Source organism: Vipera ursinii (assembly GCF_947247035.1).
Source record: "Vipera ursinii genome assembly, chromosome: Z".
In the NCBI taxonomy this organism is placed as follows: domain Eukaryota; kingdom Metazoa; phylum Chordata; class Lepidosauria; order Squamata; family Viperidae; genus Vipera; species Vipera ursinii.
In genome coordinates this window covers 20,430,761-20,449,474 of record NC_139517.1, presented here as the reverse complement: position 1 = coordinate 20,449,474, position 18,714 = coordinate 20,430,761, and the positions used below count along the sequence as shown (strand labels likewise).

Below are 18,714 nucleotides of genomic sequence, written 5' to 3'. Positions count from 1 at the left end.
TCTGCTTTCCCATCTCCTGAATATGAAATAACAGCTCATAGCTTTCTCACAATAGTTCCTTTCCATTGTTACTATCTGAATGTTTTATTTTGAATTCTACTGAGTCCCTCTCTATGAAGTTTAGGATGTTAAAGTTATGTTTGTGAGAATAACATTAGAAAACTCACTCTACTGAATGTCTCATTGAACTGTGTTTGTCTGTCTATGCCTGTGTCTGTATCTGTCTGTCTGTCTCTGTATGTTTGTGCGTGTGTGTCTCACTCTGTGTGAGAGAGAGACATGGCAGCAGTGTTCCAATATTTGAGGGGCTCCTGCCAAGATGACAGGATCAAACTATTTTCTTTTTTTTAATTGAAAAGTTTTACAATACATTTTTTAACAAAACAAAACCCCTCCCAACCCCCTCCCCTCTCCCCGACCCTCCCAAACACCTCCCTCCCCCCTCCCCCCTCCCCGACTTCCCAGAGCTAAATACAAGGTATAAAAGTACAAACAATCATAATCTACCTTATGCAAACAACAATAAGCTATTAAATCTATCGCACTTTAACTCTTATAAAAGATCAAACTATTTTCCAAAGCACCAAAAGACAAGATGAGAAACAATCAATGGAAACTAACCAAGGAGAGAAGCAACATAGAACTAAGGAGAAATTTCCTAATGGTGAGAGCAATCAACAGTGGAACAACTTGCCTTCAGAAGTTGTAGGTGCTCCATCACTGGAGGCTTTCAAAAAGAGACTGTAAAATCATTTATCTGAAAAGGTATAGGGCAGGGGTGTCAAACTCGCAACATCATGTGACATGTCGCAATGCATCACAACTTTTTTTTCCATTGCCAGCAATAGGGTGGGTGCAGTTTCAGCATGACGCATCTGGCCCGGGGGCCGGCAGTTTGACACCCCTGGTATAGGGTCTTCTGCTCGACTAGAAGACCTGCAAAGTCCCTTCCAACTCTATTGTTCCATGGTCTATGTGTGTGTGATTCAGTGACAATAAATGTAAAAGATATCAACAAAGAATACAGTTGTATATCTTTTTTTTCTGCTATGAAAACTACCATCATAGGGATGAGTAGTTTAACTTTGCAAAAACTCTTGCATTTTGTTTGTTTGTTTGTTTGTTTAGCTTCATTACTTTCTAAGAGGAGTGTCTTTTAACAATAGTGCTGGGGACCAAATCTCCTTTGACCAAAATGGCATAATAAGAGCTGGATTTGATATTATCAACTGGATTGCTTTCCCAAACAAATCATTTCTTCGGGCAAAAGTTGGAAAGGTGGATCACCTAGCTCCTCCAGATCAAGGTTTAACTATCAATGATGACCTAATTACATGGCATGTTTTGTTCAACCAGGTAAGGTCCAGTTATCCCACGTGGTTCTGAATTAATTCTGACTTGTATTCTGATGTTCATTTTCTAGACGATGCTTGATGTACATGAAACATTGATATTGATAAGTTTTATGTCAGTTCATATGGTGAGATCTTACTCATATCTGCTTAGATGGCTACCTCTGCTAATTATGTCTGAAACAAAAGTATATTATTATATCTATTACTGAAAATTGGTATGAAATGCAATTGGGTTGTTCTACACTTGTAAATGTTGGTTTAAACTTTCTTAATATTGGGACCTTTGCTCTTTTAAATTTGAAATCTGTGATTTCATCTATACTGGCAGGTACAGGTAGTCCTCAACTTTGTTTAGTAACTGTTCAAAGATACAGTGCCAATCGGTCCTCACACTAACAATCACTGCTGCATTCCCCCATGATCACATGAGCAAAATTTGGGCACTTGGCAGTTGGTATTTTTTTTTGTTTATTTGATTTCTTTTTTTATTTGATTTTCTGGTATGTATAATGGTTACAGGATCTGATATGGTATTTATGATGGTTACCAGATCTGATATGGTATTTATGATGGTTACAGGATCCGATATTGTATTCATGATGGTTACAGTATGTGATATGGTATTTATAATGATTACAGGATCTTGAGGTTACATGATCACCATTTGTGATCTTCCCAGCCAGCTTCCAACCAAAGTCAAATGGGGAAGCTGGATTAATGTAACAACCACTTGATTTACTTAACAACTAAAGTGATTCACTTAAAAACTGTAGCAAAAACAAATTGACATGACTCAATCTTAGCAACTGCCTTACTTAGTTGCCATTTGAGAAATGGAAGTTAACTCTTTTGTTGCAAGACAATAATTTTGTTAGAGACCTGGTTTACTATATTTGTTTATTGCCTTTAAAGGAATTAATGGGGGAGCCTTTCTTCAAAGTACATTGATGGATAAACACAAGCAAAAGTGTTATGGAACAGAAAGAAATTAATGTGTACATTAAATGATGACAAAAAATGTATGCCTTCTTCAGACTATTGTTATTTTCTTTCATTCCTAGGTGCAGCCTATTTCTGTCTGTACTGAGAGTTGTTATCCAGGTTCCAGCAAGAAAGTCAAGGAAGGACAGCCGTTTTGCTGCTATGATTGCATCCCATGCCCAGATGGGAGCATTTCAACTGAGAAAGGTAAAAAAAATCATTTGATCTGGGTTATCTGAAATGAATTTGCATAAAAATAAAGTACATGTAGTCTTCAACTTATGAACACAATTTAAAAATCCTCAACTTATGAGCCCAAAATTTCCATTGCTAAGCAAGACAGCTATTAAATGAGTTTTGTCCAATTTTACAACCTTTCTTGTGACAGTTGTTAAATGAATCACTGCAGTTAAGTTAGTAACAAGGTTGTTAAGTAAATCTGCCTTCTCCATTGACTTTGCTTGTCAGAAGGTCACAAAAGGGATCACATGGCCTCAGGATACTGCAACCATCATAAATGCATGCCAATTGCCAAGCATTTGAATTTTGATCATGTGACCACAGGGATGCTGCAATAGTTGTAAGTGTGAAAAATAGTTTTTTCAATGCTGTTGTAAATTTGAATGGTCACCAAAAATGTTTGTAAGTCTAGGACTACCTGTATACTGTGTTTTGAGTTAATCCAGATAGTAGGAAGCTGTGATATGTTAATAAGTCACTTCTCAAACCAATGGATTAATAGATTCTGTTCAATAGAAGTTTAGACATAGTTTGCTCATGAATCATGAGTAACTATTTCCTACTTTCAAGAATCAATCTTTTTTAATTAACATCTGTCATTGAGGAATTTATGAAATGTACTTGCATATATGGTCCTCTCTGTGAACACTATTTAGATCATTATTTTTTGTGTTTCTTCTTGACCAGGGGTCTTCAAACTTGGCCCTTTTATGACTTGCATGCTGGCTGAGAAATTCTGGGAGTTGAAGTCCCCAAGTCATAAAAGGACCAAGTTTGAAGACCCCTATTCTTGACAGTTAAGTGTGTGGTGTTTTGTGGCAGGTGCTTGTCTGTTTGTATTCTAAAGTCCCAGACTTTATTTTCTAATACTTTGTTTATGTTGTTGTTCCCACCAGTTCTTGCTTGCAGGCAAATGATATTTCTTAGAAATATTCCTTTGAAGGTGTTGTTGATACTTTCATGTGTTTTTTCAAGTTGTTCCTTTTCCATCATGATACAGGTATTATCTACATACTGGATCCGTATTTTGGGTTGTTTGCATGGGAATTTCTATGCATTGCATTATGATCTCTGCTATGAGTCCTGAGAGCTGATCTCATGGGTGTTCCTGCAATTTGTTAGTATATATGTCCATCAAACTGAAAGTAGGTGTTAAGGCAAAGGTTGATGAAATCCATGATTCTGGGTATTTACATCTTAGTGTATTTGGTATATTTGGACACATGAAACTATCAACAACATCTTCAAAGGGAAGAAGAAAGCAGCAATGCATTCCCCTTCCTGTATATTGTCATCAGCAGAGGCAATGTCAGCAAATTAGAAACACAAGTCTATCATAAAACCACCTTCATTGATCAAATGCTCCACTACTAAAGTAGCAACCCAAATTACCACAAGAAAAGTTCTGTAAGAACACTATTAAATGAGCATGAATACACTGCAGCAACCCTGAACATCAGGAAAAAGAAACAGATCATCTCTACATCTTCCAACAAAACGTAGACCCATGCAACTTTATCAAAAACTGTCTGACATTTAACCCACTATAGCACAACCAATACAATCTGTGAACAGGGTACATGAAAACAGTTCAGAAACAACCAGTAGACTATTAGAACCACATGGCACCATAATAGTACACAAACAAACTAAAGCCCTCCAAAACATCTTAAGTAAACCAAAAGACCCATAGCCTAAGAAAAGAAAACAGGAGATACCTACAACATACAGTGTAAGGATTGTAATGCAATCCTATGTAGGACAGACAGGTAGAAGACTAGCATATCCATGAACACCAATTAGAAATCAAAAGACATAATGAAAACTCCTTAATTGCATAACACATGGACAGACTTCATCATAGTTTTAACTGGGAAACCATGAACATCCCAGAGCAAGCTAAGTCCAAAAATGATAGAGAATTCCTGGAAACCTGGCACCCAGACAAATCAGCCATCAACAGGCACATAGAGATAAACAACATCTATATACCATTTCAAAAGGTACATCTCCATGCCATCAATCAACACCCAGAAGAGATTAACACCAACATTAATACTATACCAACAATTAAGCAGGAAACAATACCCAAACAAGGAATTATCAACTCTGACAGTTCAGAGAGCACCAAGAACCCCACAGTTCAACCCTGGGCTTCAAATATTCTCTTCTGTCAGTATCATTATTTTTCTGGACTCCCTGTCCAGGGCTTCTAGTTCAATTTTAATCTAGTCCACCAGTCCAGCTGTGTATCTAATATCTGGAATTGTTAGGTGTTAATTGCCTTGATTATTTTCTTTCACTGAGTTTGAACATTGTTTCACTCTTCCAATGTTGTTGTTATAGTATGCCTATGCTTCTACTCTTCATGTAGACAAATTCTTAATTTAAAATAAACTTCAAAAGATAAAAAGATAATTATATGCAAAATTTATCAATAATCAGTGAGCTCAGAGACTTTCTATAAACCAACTTTTTTGTTTAAAAAGTTGTTTTATTACTGTTATAGGACACTGTTCATATTAATGACATGCTTGCAAGATAAACATAAAATATTTTCTTCTTTTTTAGACAAAAATGAATGCGTTAGATGCAAAGATGACTATTATCCCAACACAAGAAAAGACTTCTGTGTTCCCAAAATTGTCAGTTTCTTAACTTACAAAGAACCTTTAGGGTTGGGTTTAGCCTGTCTTGCACACTCTTTTTCCCTAGTCACAGTTCTGGTGCTAGGAATATTTGTGAAGAACCACAACACTCCCATCGTCATAGCCAACAACCGGGATCTGACCTACATCCTCCTCATCTCTCTCCTGCTCTGCTTCCTTTCTGGACTCCTATTCATTGGCCAGCCTAGAAAAGTGACTTGTCTTTTGCAACAAACAACTTTTGGAATGGTCTTCACAGTGGCTATTTCTTCTATCTTGGCAAAAACCATCACGGTGATTCTAGCATTTATGGCTACCAAACCAGGTTCCAGAATGAGGAAGTGGGTGGGAAAGAAATTAACCAGTTCTATTGTTGTTTCCTGCTCCCTGATCCAAGCAAACATATGTACTTTGTGGCTGGCAATGACTCCCCCTTTCCCAGATGTTGATATGGTCTCGGTGCCTGAAGAAATTGTACTACAATGTAATGAAGGTTCTGTGATCATGTTTTATTGTGTCCTTGGCTATATGGGTTTCCTGGCTCTTATCAGCTTCACAACAGCTTTTCTTGCTAGAAAGTTACCAGACAGTTTCAATGAAGCTAAGTTCATCACCTTCAGCATGTTGGTCTTTTGCAGTGTTTGGTTGTCTTTTGTCCCAGCATACTTGAGCTCCAAAGGGAAATACATGGTGGCTGTGAAGATCTTTTCCATCTTAACCTCTGGTGCTGGGCTTCTAAGTTGCATTTTTTTCCCTAAATGCTATGTCATTGTGTTGCGACCAGAGCTGAATAACAGGGAACAACTAATTAGAAGAAAAGAATGATAAAAATTATTTTTATACTCTTGATCAATTTTTCTAAGGGTAGAATTCTGTTTCTGTATTCATAATAGAAGTTTTTTAAAAAATAGTATCTTTACTTAATTGTCTGTATACATTTTGCCAACTCTACCCCTATTCCTTCATTGAAACTTTCTCTTATTGAGGTTTGGTCCTAGGGCGCAGTTGGGCTTGCTGCTGGTGTACCTTTCGCCTAGTCGCGCAGCAGCAGCCCTGCCTGAGCTCCTCGATATCCTCTCAGAGCTGGTGATTGAGTTCCCCAAAATTATGGTTTTGGGAGACTTCAATCTACCATCCCTGGGAGGAGCATCTGAGTTAGCTCGGGAGTTCATGGCTTCCATGACGGCCATGGACCTGACGCAAGTAATTCATGGACCGACTCATGAGGGAGGCCACACCCTTGACTTGGTTTTCTTATCTGGATGGTGGTTAGATGATCTTGGTGGGGGCTCCCCAATTGTTATGCCCCTGTCATGGACCGATCATCATCTCCTGCGGCTGGTCTTCCGTTTTGCCACTCCCCACCGTGGGGGTGTTGAGCCAACTAGATGGTTCCGCCCCAGGTGCTTAATGGACCCTGAGAGGTTCCAGGCAGCACTGGGGTCCCCACCTGCCTCCTTTGCTCATAGCTCGGCAGATGCCTTAGTGGAAGCCTGGGAAAGGACGGCCATGGAGGCACTTGACTGAGTTGTACCCTTGTGGCCCCTGACCCGGTGCAGATCCCAATGGGCTCCATGGTTCTCCGCGGAGCTCCGGGAGATGAAGCGTCAGAGACGGGGCCTAGAGAGCGGTTGGAGGTCCAGCCGATCTGAATCCGACCGATTGCGACTAAGAACCCATACTAGGTCTTATCTCGCAGTGATAAGGGTGGCAAGGTCTAACTACTTCGCTGCCCTCATCGCGTCCGCAGATAATCGCCCGGCCGCCCTGTTTAGGGTGACCTGCTCCCTTCTTAATCAGGAGGTGAGGGAGGAACCCTTGCAGGGGCGTGCCGAGGAGTTTAGTCAACATCTGTCAGACAAAATCGCTCGGATTCGGACCGGTTTGGACTCCGACTGGGCAGCGTCGGACGATCAGGACACGAGCGGTCTTGTCCATGTTACCTGGGAGGAGTTCGATCCTGTAACTCTGGAGGAAGTGGACAGGATTATGGGGAGGCTGAGCTCCACCACATGTTTATTGGACCCGTGCCCTTCCTGGCTGGTTTATGCAGCCCGGGAGGGGACACGAGGCTGGTTCCAGGCGGTTATATCTGCCTCTTTGAGTGAGGGTAGTTTTCGCGCCGCCTTGAAAGAGGCGGTGGTAAGACCTCTCCTCAAGAAGCCTGCCTTGGACCCAGCTGTGCTAAATAACTTTCATCCGGTCTCCAACCTTCGCTTCCTTGCGAAGGTTGTTGAGAGTGTGGTGGCGCATCAGCTCCCTCTGGCCCTGGATGAAGCGGATTATCTAGACCCATACCAATTGGGCTTCAGGCCCGGGTACAGCACGGAGACGGCATTGGTCGCGCTGGTGAATGATCTCTGGAGGGCTCGGGACAGGGGATATTCCTCTGTCCTAGTCCTATTAGACCTCTCAGCGGCTTTCGATACCATCGACCATGGTATCCTGCTGCGGCGCCTCAGGGGATTGGGAGTGGGAGGCACGGTTCTTCAGTGGTTCTCCTCCTATCTCCTGGGACGCTCATAGTCAGTGTTGGCAGGGGGGCAGAGGTCGACCGCGAGGCCTCTCATTTGTGGAGTTCCTCAGGGGTCGGTCCTCTCGCCTCTCCTGTTCAACATCTACATGAAACTGCTGGGTGAGATCATTCGTGGTTTTGGAGTTGGGTATCATCAGTATGCTGATGATACCCAGCTTTTCATTTCGACCCCAAACCACCCCAGTGATGCCCTCGACGTGATGTCCCGATGCCTGGAGGTGGTCCGGGTCTGGATGGGGAGGAACAGGCTTCGTCTCAACCCTGAAAAGACTGAGTGGCTGTGCGTACCGGCATCTCGGGATATTCAGGATATCCCACCCCTCACTATGGGGGGTGAGTCATTACCCCCTGTAGATAGGGCTCGCAACTTGGGAGTCCTCCTAGATTCACAGCTTTCCTTAGAAGACCATATAGTAGCTGTGACTAGGGGGGCCTTTGCCCAGGTTCACCTAGTGCGCCAGTTGCAGCCCTATCTAGACCGGGATGCCTTACGTACGGTCACTCATGCGCTCGTGACCTCTCGTCTCGACTACTGCAACGCTCTCTACATGGGGCTACCCTTGAAGTCCACTCGGAGGCTCCAACTGGTACAGAATGCAGCCGCGAGAGTTCTGTTGGGAGTTTCCCGACACTCCCATGTCACACCTTTGCTCCGCGAGCTGCATTGGCTCCCAGTTGTCTTCCGGGTGAGGTTCAAGGTGTTAGTAATGACCTCCAAAGCCCTACATGGCATGGGTCCGGAATACCTTGGGGAGCACCTGCGGCTGGCGTCAACTTCCCTCCGCCCAGTACGCTCCCACAGAGAGGGCCTCCTCAGGGTGCCACCGGTCAAAGAATGCCGACTGGTGGCCCCCAGGGGGAGGGCGTTCTCTGTGGGTGCACCGGATCTATGGAACCATCTTCCGGTCAAGCTCCGGATGGCGCCCGATCTCCGCTCCTTCCGGTGCGATCTTAAAACCCATCTCTTTGAACAAGCTGGCCTGGCCTGATGGGATGGGGTTGGATTTTATAAATGGATTTTAACTGTTAATCTGTATTAATTTATTATGGGCACTGTTTAATTACTTTTTAATATTTTTTAATTTTTGTATCTTCTTTTTATGTATTGCCCTGTTCACCGCCCTGAGTCCTTTGGGAGAAGGGCGGTATAGAAATTAAATTAATAATAAATAAATAAATAAATAAATAAATTTCTATGTCTATGTTATTAAACCTAAGCTGTGGACCAGCTCTCTAAAATGATCTATGAACAGACCAAGATTAGAGAAAAAAGATTGATAAGTGCTGTAATATCTGTAAATTGTAATGCATTTCCTGGTACCTATTGTAGTATTCTTAGTATTAACATGGTCAGAAAGTTTCCTCCTTTTCTGTCCTATCTCATGTATGTGTTGTGATTCAGGGTCAGCCTGTGGGTTCGGCAGTTGGGTCGGATAACTCAGAGGAGGAGGGGGGTGTTGAAGAGCTTGCTGAGGGGGTTGAAGATCTTGCTGATGAGAGCCCTCAGCCAGGCCCCTCCCACCTGGTCACCACGGAGACCCAGCTGTGTGAGCCTGACAGCGTGGATGAAGATGACCCACAGCTGGCCCTGTTCAAGGACGGTCGACGCAGGAGGCAGTCAATCAGGAGTAAACAGAGGAAGGCAATGGGGCACCTCGGAAGGAGGCAGAGAGAAGCCACGCCCTGAACTGTATGAAAGGGGAATGTGTGGGAGGGCTGGTTTGCTGAAGGCAACTGCTTGATTAGTTCCTGTTTCATAGCTCCTGTTTCATGGTTGGTGTCTTGTTTTGCTCTGTTTTATCTTAATAAATTTGGCAGGCTTAATTCCAGCCTCTTGCCGTTTGTAAAGGGGTTGTCCCTGCCTTTTCTGCAGGGCCGGTAGCAGGCTGGTACAGAACATTTAGCCAGATTACTCAAATGCCCTTTTCCTTGTGCATGAAAAAAGTATTGATTATTTGGCCAATGAAATATATCAATAAAGTGTCCCCACAGACCCTAAACTGTACTGAAACTCATCGGTTTCTTTTGCTCTACTTTTCTACTAGCTTACAGTAACTGTAGTTCCTCAGTATACCAAGAGGATATAATGGCTTGGTAGGTTAGGAAAGGCTCTTCAGGAATCAACAGCTAAGGACAACTGCACAATGCAATCTTCAATTGAAAGATGCAGTGCCTCAGTATAATAACCACTATCAAATTCTGGAATTCTCAAAAATCCAGTAGATGACAAATAAAAATGATTGTCATGAATGTTCTAGAAGAAACTACCCAAAGAGAAATCCAAGCAGGATTTCTGTATTGCCAAGGTGATAAGATTCTTATTTTCATGAGAAATGTTTAGTGAACAGTTTAGCTTTCTTTTTTTGTTTCTGTTTGACTGCTGCTTTAGTTCTGGATACATTTATGAAACACACACTCTTTTAACATTTTACCTAATAACCAGGACTTCACTTGAATTCTTGTTTTTCCTCCTCCTCTGCTTCTTCTGAAAATTAGTTCCTCTGAATGAAAGCCTTTGCATCATCACTCTCTCCTGGTTCCTTTGTAGCAAAAATTATCATGGTGATCCTAGCTTTCATGGGCATCAAACCAGAGTCCATAATGAGGTTGTGGATAAGAAAAAAATTGTCAATTTATTTTGTTCTTTCCTATTTTCTTATGAATCAAGTAATTCTATTTTATGTTTGGCAATTTTTCTTTCATTTCTTTCATCTACCTTTCTCTATCAGAAAACTACCTGACACTTTCAATGAAGCCAATATTTTGATACTTTGCAAAGCTTAGCTATGCTTTGTTCTAGCAAGTGGAAAACACATGATTGCTAGAGATATTTTGTCCATCTCAACTTCAAGTGCAGGGATAATAGATTGCCCTTCTCAATTATGTATTATAATATGACATGAATTGAATAAGGAGGAATAGATTCATGGAAATAAATTATTTATCCTTTATCAAAAATGTTCATATCAGAAAGTCTGTGTAAATAGCAGTACTTTCTCAGATTTGCCTGTGTCACTTAATTATGCATGTTCAGGTTTTCTTAATATTTCAAAGAAGTACCCTAAGGAAGATTACGTCTGATAGCACACTGAGATTTTTAAAAAAAAAAATAGCTGCAGGATAGAATGATAACCCACTCTCCTAAGTTTGGACTAGATGACCTCCAAGGTCCCTTCCAATTCTGTTATTTTATGCTCTATGTTTCTATTGTGACCAAGAATAATATATTTCAATTTTATTTGTTTTGTTGTTACATTTAAATGTCCTCTTGCTATACAATACTTTGCAATTCAGAAAGTAAAGCAAAGTCAATCATAAGAAAACAATTTTAAAACAACCCAAAACAAGTTCTGCTGGCACTTTGATATAAACATCCGTAAATTTCTTCTCCAAATAAAAGGAAACACATCAACACAAACCCCAATCCAAACTACGGTATCTGTCTACCAACTTCAACCTTCTCACAGATGCTTTGTGGTCCTTCAACTGGCAAAAAAATAAAAAAAATGTTCATTTTGAATTAGGCCAAAATAGCCTTTCCTAACTGAGTGAAAGAGAAAATACTTGCTGTACTGTAAGAAAAAACAATTTCTCTAGCAATTCCATAGAGAATCAAGCTGGGTCTTAATAATTAACTTCCTATTCAGGAGTCTAAATAACTAATTCTCCTCTTTTTCCAAATCCCTGTGGATATCCCCAATAGCAAAACTTTTAATTGTGAGATAATTGCTTCTTCACCTTTGATATATATGGAGATATATATATATATATACAAATAATACGATTTAGAGGTGGAGAGGGTGGGAGTATGGGCAGGTAAGATCAACTGTATCTATGCAGGAGAGTCTAAAGTTCAGTTTTTTTCTAGCAGATGAAAGTCTTTCAAGTGAAGCAGCGAAAATCATCGAAATGTTAATAGCTATGCCTTAAGAAGAAAAAACCCCACAAGATTCTTGACTAATGTCTTGTCCTGAGAATGGCAATTTTATTGGTCTTACTACTAGCATTGCTTCCTCATATGGTGTGCAAGACTCACAGATGCAGCATCAGTAATCCACACTCGCCATATCACAAATACCATCAGCTAGGAGACCTTATGATTGGAGGCATTGTTTTTCAAGCTAGCATCTTCAGCAAGAAAGTCACCTTCACTGAATTCCCCCCACCAGCATTGCAAGGAGACTTTGTGTAAGGAATTAAATCACTGCTTGCTAATACTTCCAGGCTTTTGATCCCTGGAATAATCAAATGAAGCACTGCCATATAGAATAATCCCTGATTAGCTTGAGCATCATAAAAGAGATGCTTAGGAAAGCTGTTTTTATGAATACAAGAAAACAGAAAGAAAATAGGATGGTATATATTCCAATATGGAAAGCAGCATTACCCAAACAAGGGCCACCTAAAGTGTCATTACCAGAATTCTAAAAAAAAAAAACACCTATTCTGGTTGGGGAATGCTAGGAAATGCAATATATGCAGCTTGAAGATTCTGAGATTGAGGAGAATTAGTTTAAAGTTCTTGTACTGTTCTGTTCCTTTTTCGATGCTTTATTTTATTTTTTTATTTTTATTACATTTATATCCCGCCCTACTCCGCTTACAAGCTTAGCAGTAGCCTTCATTCTATGTATATGCCTGCTTGTTAGGGCTTTCACACACACACCAAGCGGCATTATTACAAAGTCAGCTTATTGCCCCCAACAATTTGGGTCCTCATTTTACCTACCTCAGAAGGATGGAAGGCTGAGTCAACCTTGAGCCTGGTGGGATGCAAACCTGCACTAATTGCAGGCAGCTGGTGTTACTTAAGGAGGCATTAGCCCACTGTTCCACCACTGCTTTGTCTTACCAACTCTCTCATCATGATAGTTTCTCTCCTCTTCATGCTTTGGACTTTGTCTACTCACATATGTCTTCCAGTTACAATAGTCCATAAAATTTCCCCTCATTTCTAATTTTAAAAAATGTGAACTTGAAATTTCACTTATACCTTGAAGGAAGGATAAAGAAATCCATTTCTCATATCCTGTATAATCCTTAATAAAAAGACTGTACATTTTATTATTTTGATATAACACTGTCTTTGAACTTGCCAGATAGGGGACCTTGCTTTACCACTCCTCAGAGACACCCCCACTTAGATCATTGCAAGTTTTTTTTCTTTCTATAATGTCATGGGTGTTTCCAGAAACTGAATTTACAGTAGTCCTTTTCTAATGGAATGCACTCTTATGTGGACTTCAACTTGTACCATTTCCTTCCTGCAGCACTCTGCTATTTGGTGAGTCGAAACCCAGAGCTGATATTCATCACTTTAGTATCTGTCTGGGAAAGGTTGATCTAGAATTTGTATTACTAATTAGAATTATTTGCAAAATATTGTGCTTCATCATTGTTTTCCTTTTGGAAAATACTGGGTGATAACTTAGAGATTTAATCCTCTTTCATAATAAAATAACACACACACACACACACACACACACACACACACACAGAGAGAGAGAGAGAGAGAGAGAGAGAGAGAGAGAGAGAGAGAGAGATATCAGGTATCTTTGTAGAGTTAAAAGACAGCAGTTTGAATATTTAACCCTGCAAATGCCACTATTGTTGAATTTTGAGCTCTTTTCAGACTTGTCTATCTCTCTCTGTCTCATATTTTTTTCCTTCAGAAACTTCTTATAGTACTGTCAGTGTTGTCCTGTTTATTCTTCTGATTTAACATATTTTGAAAGAATACTTTCTATATGAGAACATTTATTGCTTACATTTTTTATATTTTAAAAGATAAGTTGATGTTTGTTATCCTGAACTGTGCCTTTTTTCCAATATTACAATATTGAAATATAAATTACTTGGTAATCAAGTTTCATGAAGGTTCTCAGTGTTACATGCTTGTGTGCACAACTATGTGTATGTCTATGTTAAATGCATATGTAAGAACTATGCTGGATCACAGTGTTAATTTTGAGTTGCCATATTTCAAAAAGAGCTACTACCAGAACAGGGGAGTGTCTTGTACCAAGAATTTGAACAAATATTTTGTTTAGCAATACTCAACTTTTTTAAGTAAGCAAATTTATAACTTCATATTTATCCACTTATTAGTGATATGTTAGATTAAAAGAAGAACCTATACAGTATATACATTTAAATAATGTATACTTGTATTATTGAAATGTGAACTTCAATGCAAAATTAATTTTAAATTCTTTACAAATGTATGCACACTAGGCAAAATTGCTAAGAAAAGCACAAAATGCATTTTTGATGAATATATTTTAAATATGTATTTTTTTTACAAACATGCAGAGAATGTGTGTATATTTTTAAAAAGTAACTTCTAAGTAATATGGTAATGAATAACCAAACTTTATATACAAAAATTTCAGAGAATCCCAAATTAATATTTGTCCATTACTAATTTATATGGAAGAGGCTCTGTCATTATATACTATATATTTTTGGACTTGAAAGTCAAAATACTGTTTTCACTCACATGAAAGCCACTCCACTGCATCTTAACAACATATAAAGGTAAAGGTAAAGGTTCCCCCACACATGCGTACTAGTCGTTTCCAACTCTAGGGGCCGGTGCTCATCTCTGTTTCAAAGCCGAAGAGCCAGCGCTTGTCTGAGGACGTCTCCGTGGTCATGTGGCTAGCATGACTAGATGCCAAAGGCGCACAGAACGCTGTTACCTTCCCACCGTAGTGGTCCCTATTTTTCTACTTGCATTTTTATGTGCTTTCGAACTGCTAGGTTGGCAGAAACTGGGACAAGTAACAGGCACTCACTCTGCTATGCGGCACTCAGGATTCGACCCACCAAATTGACGATCTTCTGATCAACAAGCTCAGCATCCTAACCCACTGAGCCACCGCGTCCCTCTAACAACATATGCATGTGGCTATTTGTTTACAATGTCAGAGAAATGGTGCTTGTTTCTATCTTAATAATTCTTGTCTAGAAACCATAAGTAATTCAATATAGAATAGCACTCTCATATGAAGCACAAATCTCATTGTAGCTTAATTTCTAAGAATTACCAGCACATCCTGGCTTTGGAATTTGCCGTGAAGGAGATCAATGAAAACCCACAGATCTTACCCAATCTCACCTTGGGCTTCCGCATCTATGACAGCTATGACAAGGCTCACAGTACCTATCATGCCACCATGCTGCTTCTATCATCCATGGAAAGGTTGATCCCCAACTACATATGTAACATGCAGAATAGCGCAATAGCTGTTGTTGGGGGACTAGATGCCCATATCTCCCTTCATGTGGCCACTATCTTGGATATCTACAAGATTCCACAGGTAAGATACTTTTATCTATATACCAATTTAATAATGTTTTCAATTCCTTGAGTATTCTCAATGTTGTATTGCACTCCAAACTATACTTGAGTATTTCTGTATTTCCAACAGTCATAATATCATATGTAATCCATATGAACTGCAATCTTTCATGTATTTACTTGGAGTTATGCCCACTGAATTCATGACATATGTACTTGTAAAGACATTAAGAGATGTCAAACTGGACTTTTAATTACTGCATGACATTAATTGCTTTTTGTTGCATTTAATTTCTATATAACAGGCCTGTTCTATTTAATGAACAGAATTATTCAATAAGAATTATTCTGATTCCTATTCTTCCTCTTATTATGAGTGCAGGCTCAGAAGGTATATTTTATGCACTGGATACAAACTAGTTAGCTATTTTCACATAACCTGCCAGCTTAAACTAAAACCAGCTGGGTAGTTCATGGTTCAGTGTGTAATGGAAAAGCCAAACATTAGCTTAGCATACTGTGTGAGCCAAACCATTACATTAAGCAATAATATGGTTTATTTAGTTGGATAAAGCATGTTTCATGAGCAGAGCAATTTTGCCCACACTAACAATTGCTTAACTGTGTTAACCTAGTCCTTTAGTTTCAATGAGAGCCGTAGGAAATCAGTGCAAGAATAAACAAAATTCCAAATAAGTCTACATATAATGTTATCTACCCACAACTACAAGTGATTCTGAAGGTAATTGTTTAAATATATTTCAGTTCAGATTCAGACTTGAGAATGGTGTACAGATAGCTTTGGTACACTGAAAGAAGCAGAAGATGGACAACTTGTCCCAGATCAGACTTGTGGATATCTCAGTGGTGATTAGTACCACCAACTAAGGTTTTTTCTGGAATGCCTTAGAGAATGCAAAATAGTCTGTATGGCTCTCTCATGATGTTACTCCTATCTCAAGGATGGGTTTCAGAAAGTACTAGTGGGAGATTTCTGTTCTATTCCACATTGATTATATATAGAAGGCTATAGGAATCAATTTTGCTCCCTATACTATTTAGGAAGCCACTGGTATGATAATCAAGTACTGTGGGGCAGGTGTCTCAGTGTAGGTACCAGAATAACATACTTGGAAGGGACCTTGGAGGGCTTCTAGTCCAACCACTTCAGGCAAATGGTTATCCAATATCTTCTTAAAAGCCTCCAGTGTTGGAGCACCCACAACTTTTGGAGGCAAGTTGTTCCACTGATTAATTGTTCTGTCAGGAAATTTCTCTTTAGTTCTAAGTTGGTTCTTTCCTTGATTAGTTTCCATCCATTGCTTCTTGTTCTGCCTTCAGTGCTTTGGAGAATAGGTTGACCCTCTCTTCTTTGTATCAGCCCCTTAGATGTTGGAAAACTACTATCATATTATCCCTGGTCCTCTTTTCATAATAACAGATCATCAGGAATGCTAAACTTTGTGTTTTGGTCCTTTTTGCATTGGATTGTGGTCTGGATTGGTAGGCTAGATTGAAAATGAATCTAGACAAGCCTAATAGTGTGCAGATCACAAGGTTATTCTCAATCAATAAGTACATCTGTCCCAAATGGAAGTATTTTTCCTCCATAAATCAGGTTTACAATTTAAGAAAAATCCTGCTCTGGATTTCACTTGTTCGCCATTCCAAATTTAAGGGGTATGGCTTGGGTAGAGCCAGTTGGTATAGTGTAGTGGTTAAAGCAAGGCACTGGGCTAGAAACCAGGAGACTATGATTTCTACTATCATCTTGGGCACAAAGCCAACTGTGTGACCTTGATGTAGCCACTCTCTTTTAGCCACTCTCTTCCGCTACCTAGAAAGGAGGCTATGGCAAACTACTTCCAAAAAAACCTTGCCAAGAAAATTGCAGGGACTGGTTTAAACAGTCACCAGCAGTCAAAAACTGTTCAGATCTCTTCTACTTGAATGAATGGTTTGCTTGCATTTTATTAACTGGCTGTTGCTTAAGAGTACATATAAATGAACTAAGCAAATAAATGCACTTTCATACTGAACAATTTGAGATGCATTAAATTAAATGTCTTTTTTGATTTAGGCTGTATACCAAAAATCTGTGTTGCTGATATTATCTTATCCTTTATAAACTACATGCTGTGCAAAATATGCATAGTCTGTGTATATTAATAATATGTGCACACAGTCTTTCTTGCTTATATAACATTTGTATAATATTAGGTTGTTTTATGTTTTTTCCCCATGATACATTAGGAGTTTAAATTAATTAAACTCCTTTTTTGGATGGAACCTTGTAGGGTAGGCAAGGCAGGTTGTATAACATGTGTGAGTTCCGGCACCTTTTTCTTTTACAAAAAAACCACTGATTAGCAGAGATACAAATCTGCCAAGATTCAAGTTGAGATTCAATTCAATAAAAGATTTGGTGTAGATACAACTACACAGTGCTTTTTTTTGTAAAAAGAAAAAAGTGCCGGAACTCACACATGTCATACAACCCGCCTTGCCTACCCTACAAGGTTCCATCCAAAAAAGGTGCCGGAACTCCGTTCTGAGCATTCTATGAGAAAAAAAGCCCTGCAACTACATTTGTTTTATTTTGTAGCAGAATGGGGGGAAATGGCAAGGATAATAGATCCTTTAGAAAACAATAAACCTGCAAATTATTAATCAAGTATTCTCAATGGGTATATGTCAAAACATTTTTGGAACTATTTTCCCATTTTAAAACAGAAATAGCACAGATAAGGAAAGGAAGCACAGCAAAAAATCTTCTTAAACTGAAAATTCTTATTAGAGATTGAACAATCTGCTATTGTCCAATCACTTCGTGACATCAGTATGGAAAAACTGTTCTTTTCTTTTCTTTTCTTTTTGTGCTTCTGTATCAGTTTTAAAAAGTCTGGAAGCTTATCCCAATCATTATTGCATATAAGCAATAATGGAGGTATAAAGTTGGCAAGTAGTGGAATATGGATTGAAACATCACCACACAAGCTCCATCCATCACATACAAATGTGGATGTGATATTGTAATACAATTAAGAAATGGCAGATCTTGTCCTGTGATGTCCTGAAACAGGTGTTTTTTTTTTATATTCTGGTGTTACTATATTTGGAAATAGTATGCGCTATCATTTGTATAATACAGTATGTAAAGAAGCAGCCTGTGTTATATGCAATTGCAGCAAGTCCATAACTTCACATTTACCCACACAATGATGAAGGCTCACTTGGGCCACAATAAGACAAGTCAGAAACAGACAAATAATAGAAAGAAAACATTTTTTTTTAGTTTGAGAGGGGAGCACAGAAAATGAAACTGGGGAGTAATGAGTCTACAGATTGGACAGAGCCAACAGGACAAGCTAAGGACCAAACAATAGATTGAGAAATAAAGAAAGAGAAGAAATAAAAGGGTGTGGATTTAAAGATGAAGAGACCATCCACATAAAAAATATCAACTTTATTTACTTACTTACTTACTTATAAAAGTGCCTGCTTTGACAGCACATTTTTTTTAAAAAAAGTTACAGGATAAATTAGTGACACAAAAAAGTCTTTTGCCGTACATTCCAATTTATAGAAAGACATTGGAAATAATGCTTAAGACATTAGGAACCTGGAAACTCACTGAAGCTTCAAATCATA

General features: G+C 39.2%; 2 protein-coding genes across 2 annotated transcripts in view; both read left to right on the top strand.

The window, feature by feature from the left end:
• The window catches only part of LOC310650012 (vomeronasal type-2 receptor 26-like), a gene marked incomplete at both ends in the record, with an annotated part of 53,367 nt that extends 47,318 nt beyond the window's left edge, over nt 1–6,049 (top strand). Inside the window, 2 exons of the mRNA XM_083378847.1 lie at nt 2,417–2,543; nt 5,148–6,049. Of these exons, the coding sequence (XP_083234973.1) occupies nt 2,417–2,543; nt 5,148–6,049 (1,029 nt within the window). The remainder of the gene's footprint in view (nt 1–2,416; nt 2,544–5,147) is intronic.
• An 8,718-nt stretch (nt 6,050–14,767) lies between these two features.
• The window catches only part of LOC310650011 (vomeronasal type-2 receptor 26-like), a gene marked incomplete at both ends in the record, with an annotated part of 34,178 nt that continues 30,231 nt past the window's right edge, over nt 14,768–18,714 (top strand). Inside the window, one exon of the mRNA XM_083378846.1 lies at nt 14,768–15,082. Within this exon, the coding sequence (XP_083234972.1) occupies nt 14,768–15,082 (315 nt within the window). The remainder of the gene's footprint in view (nt 15,083–18,714) is intronic.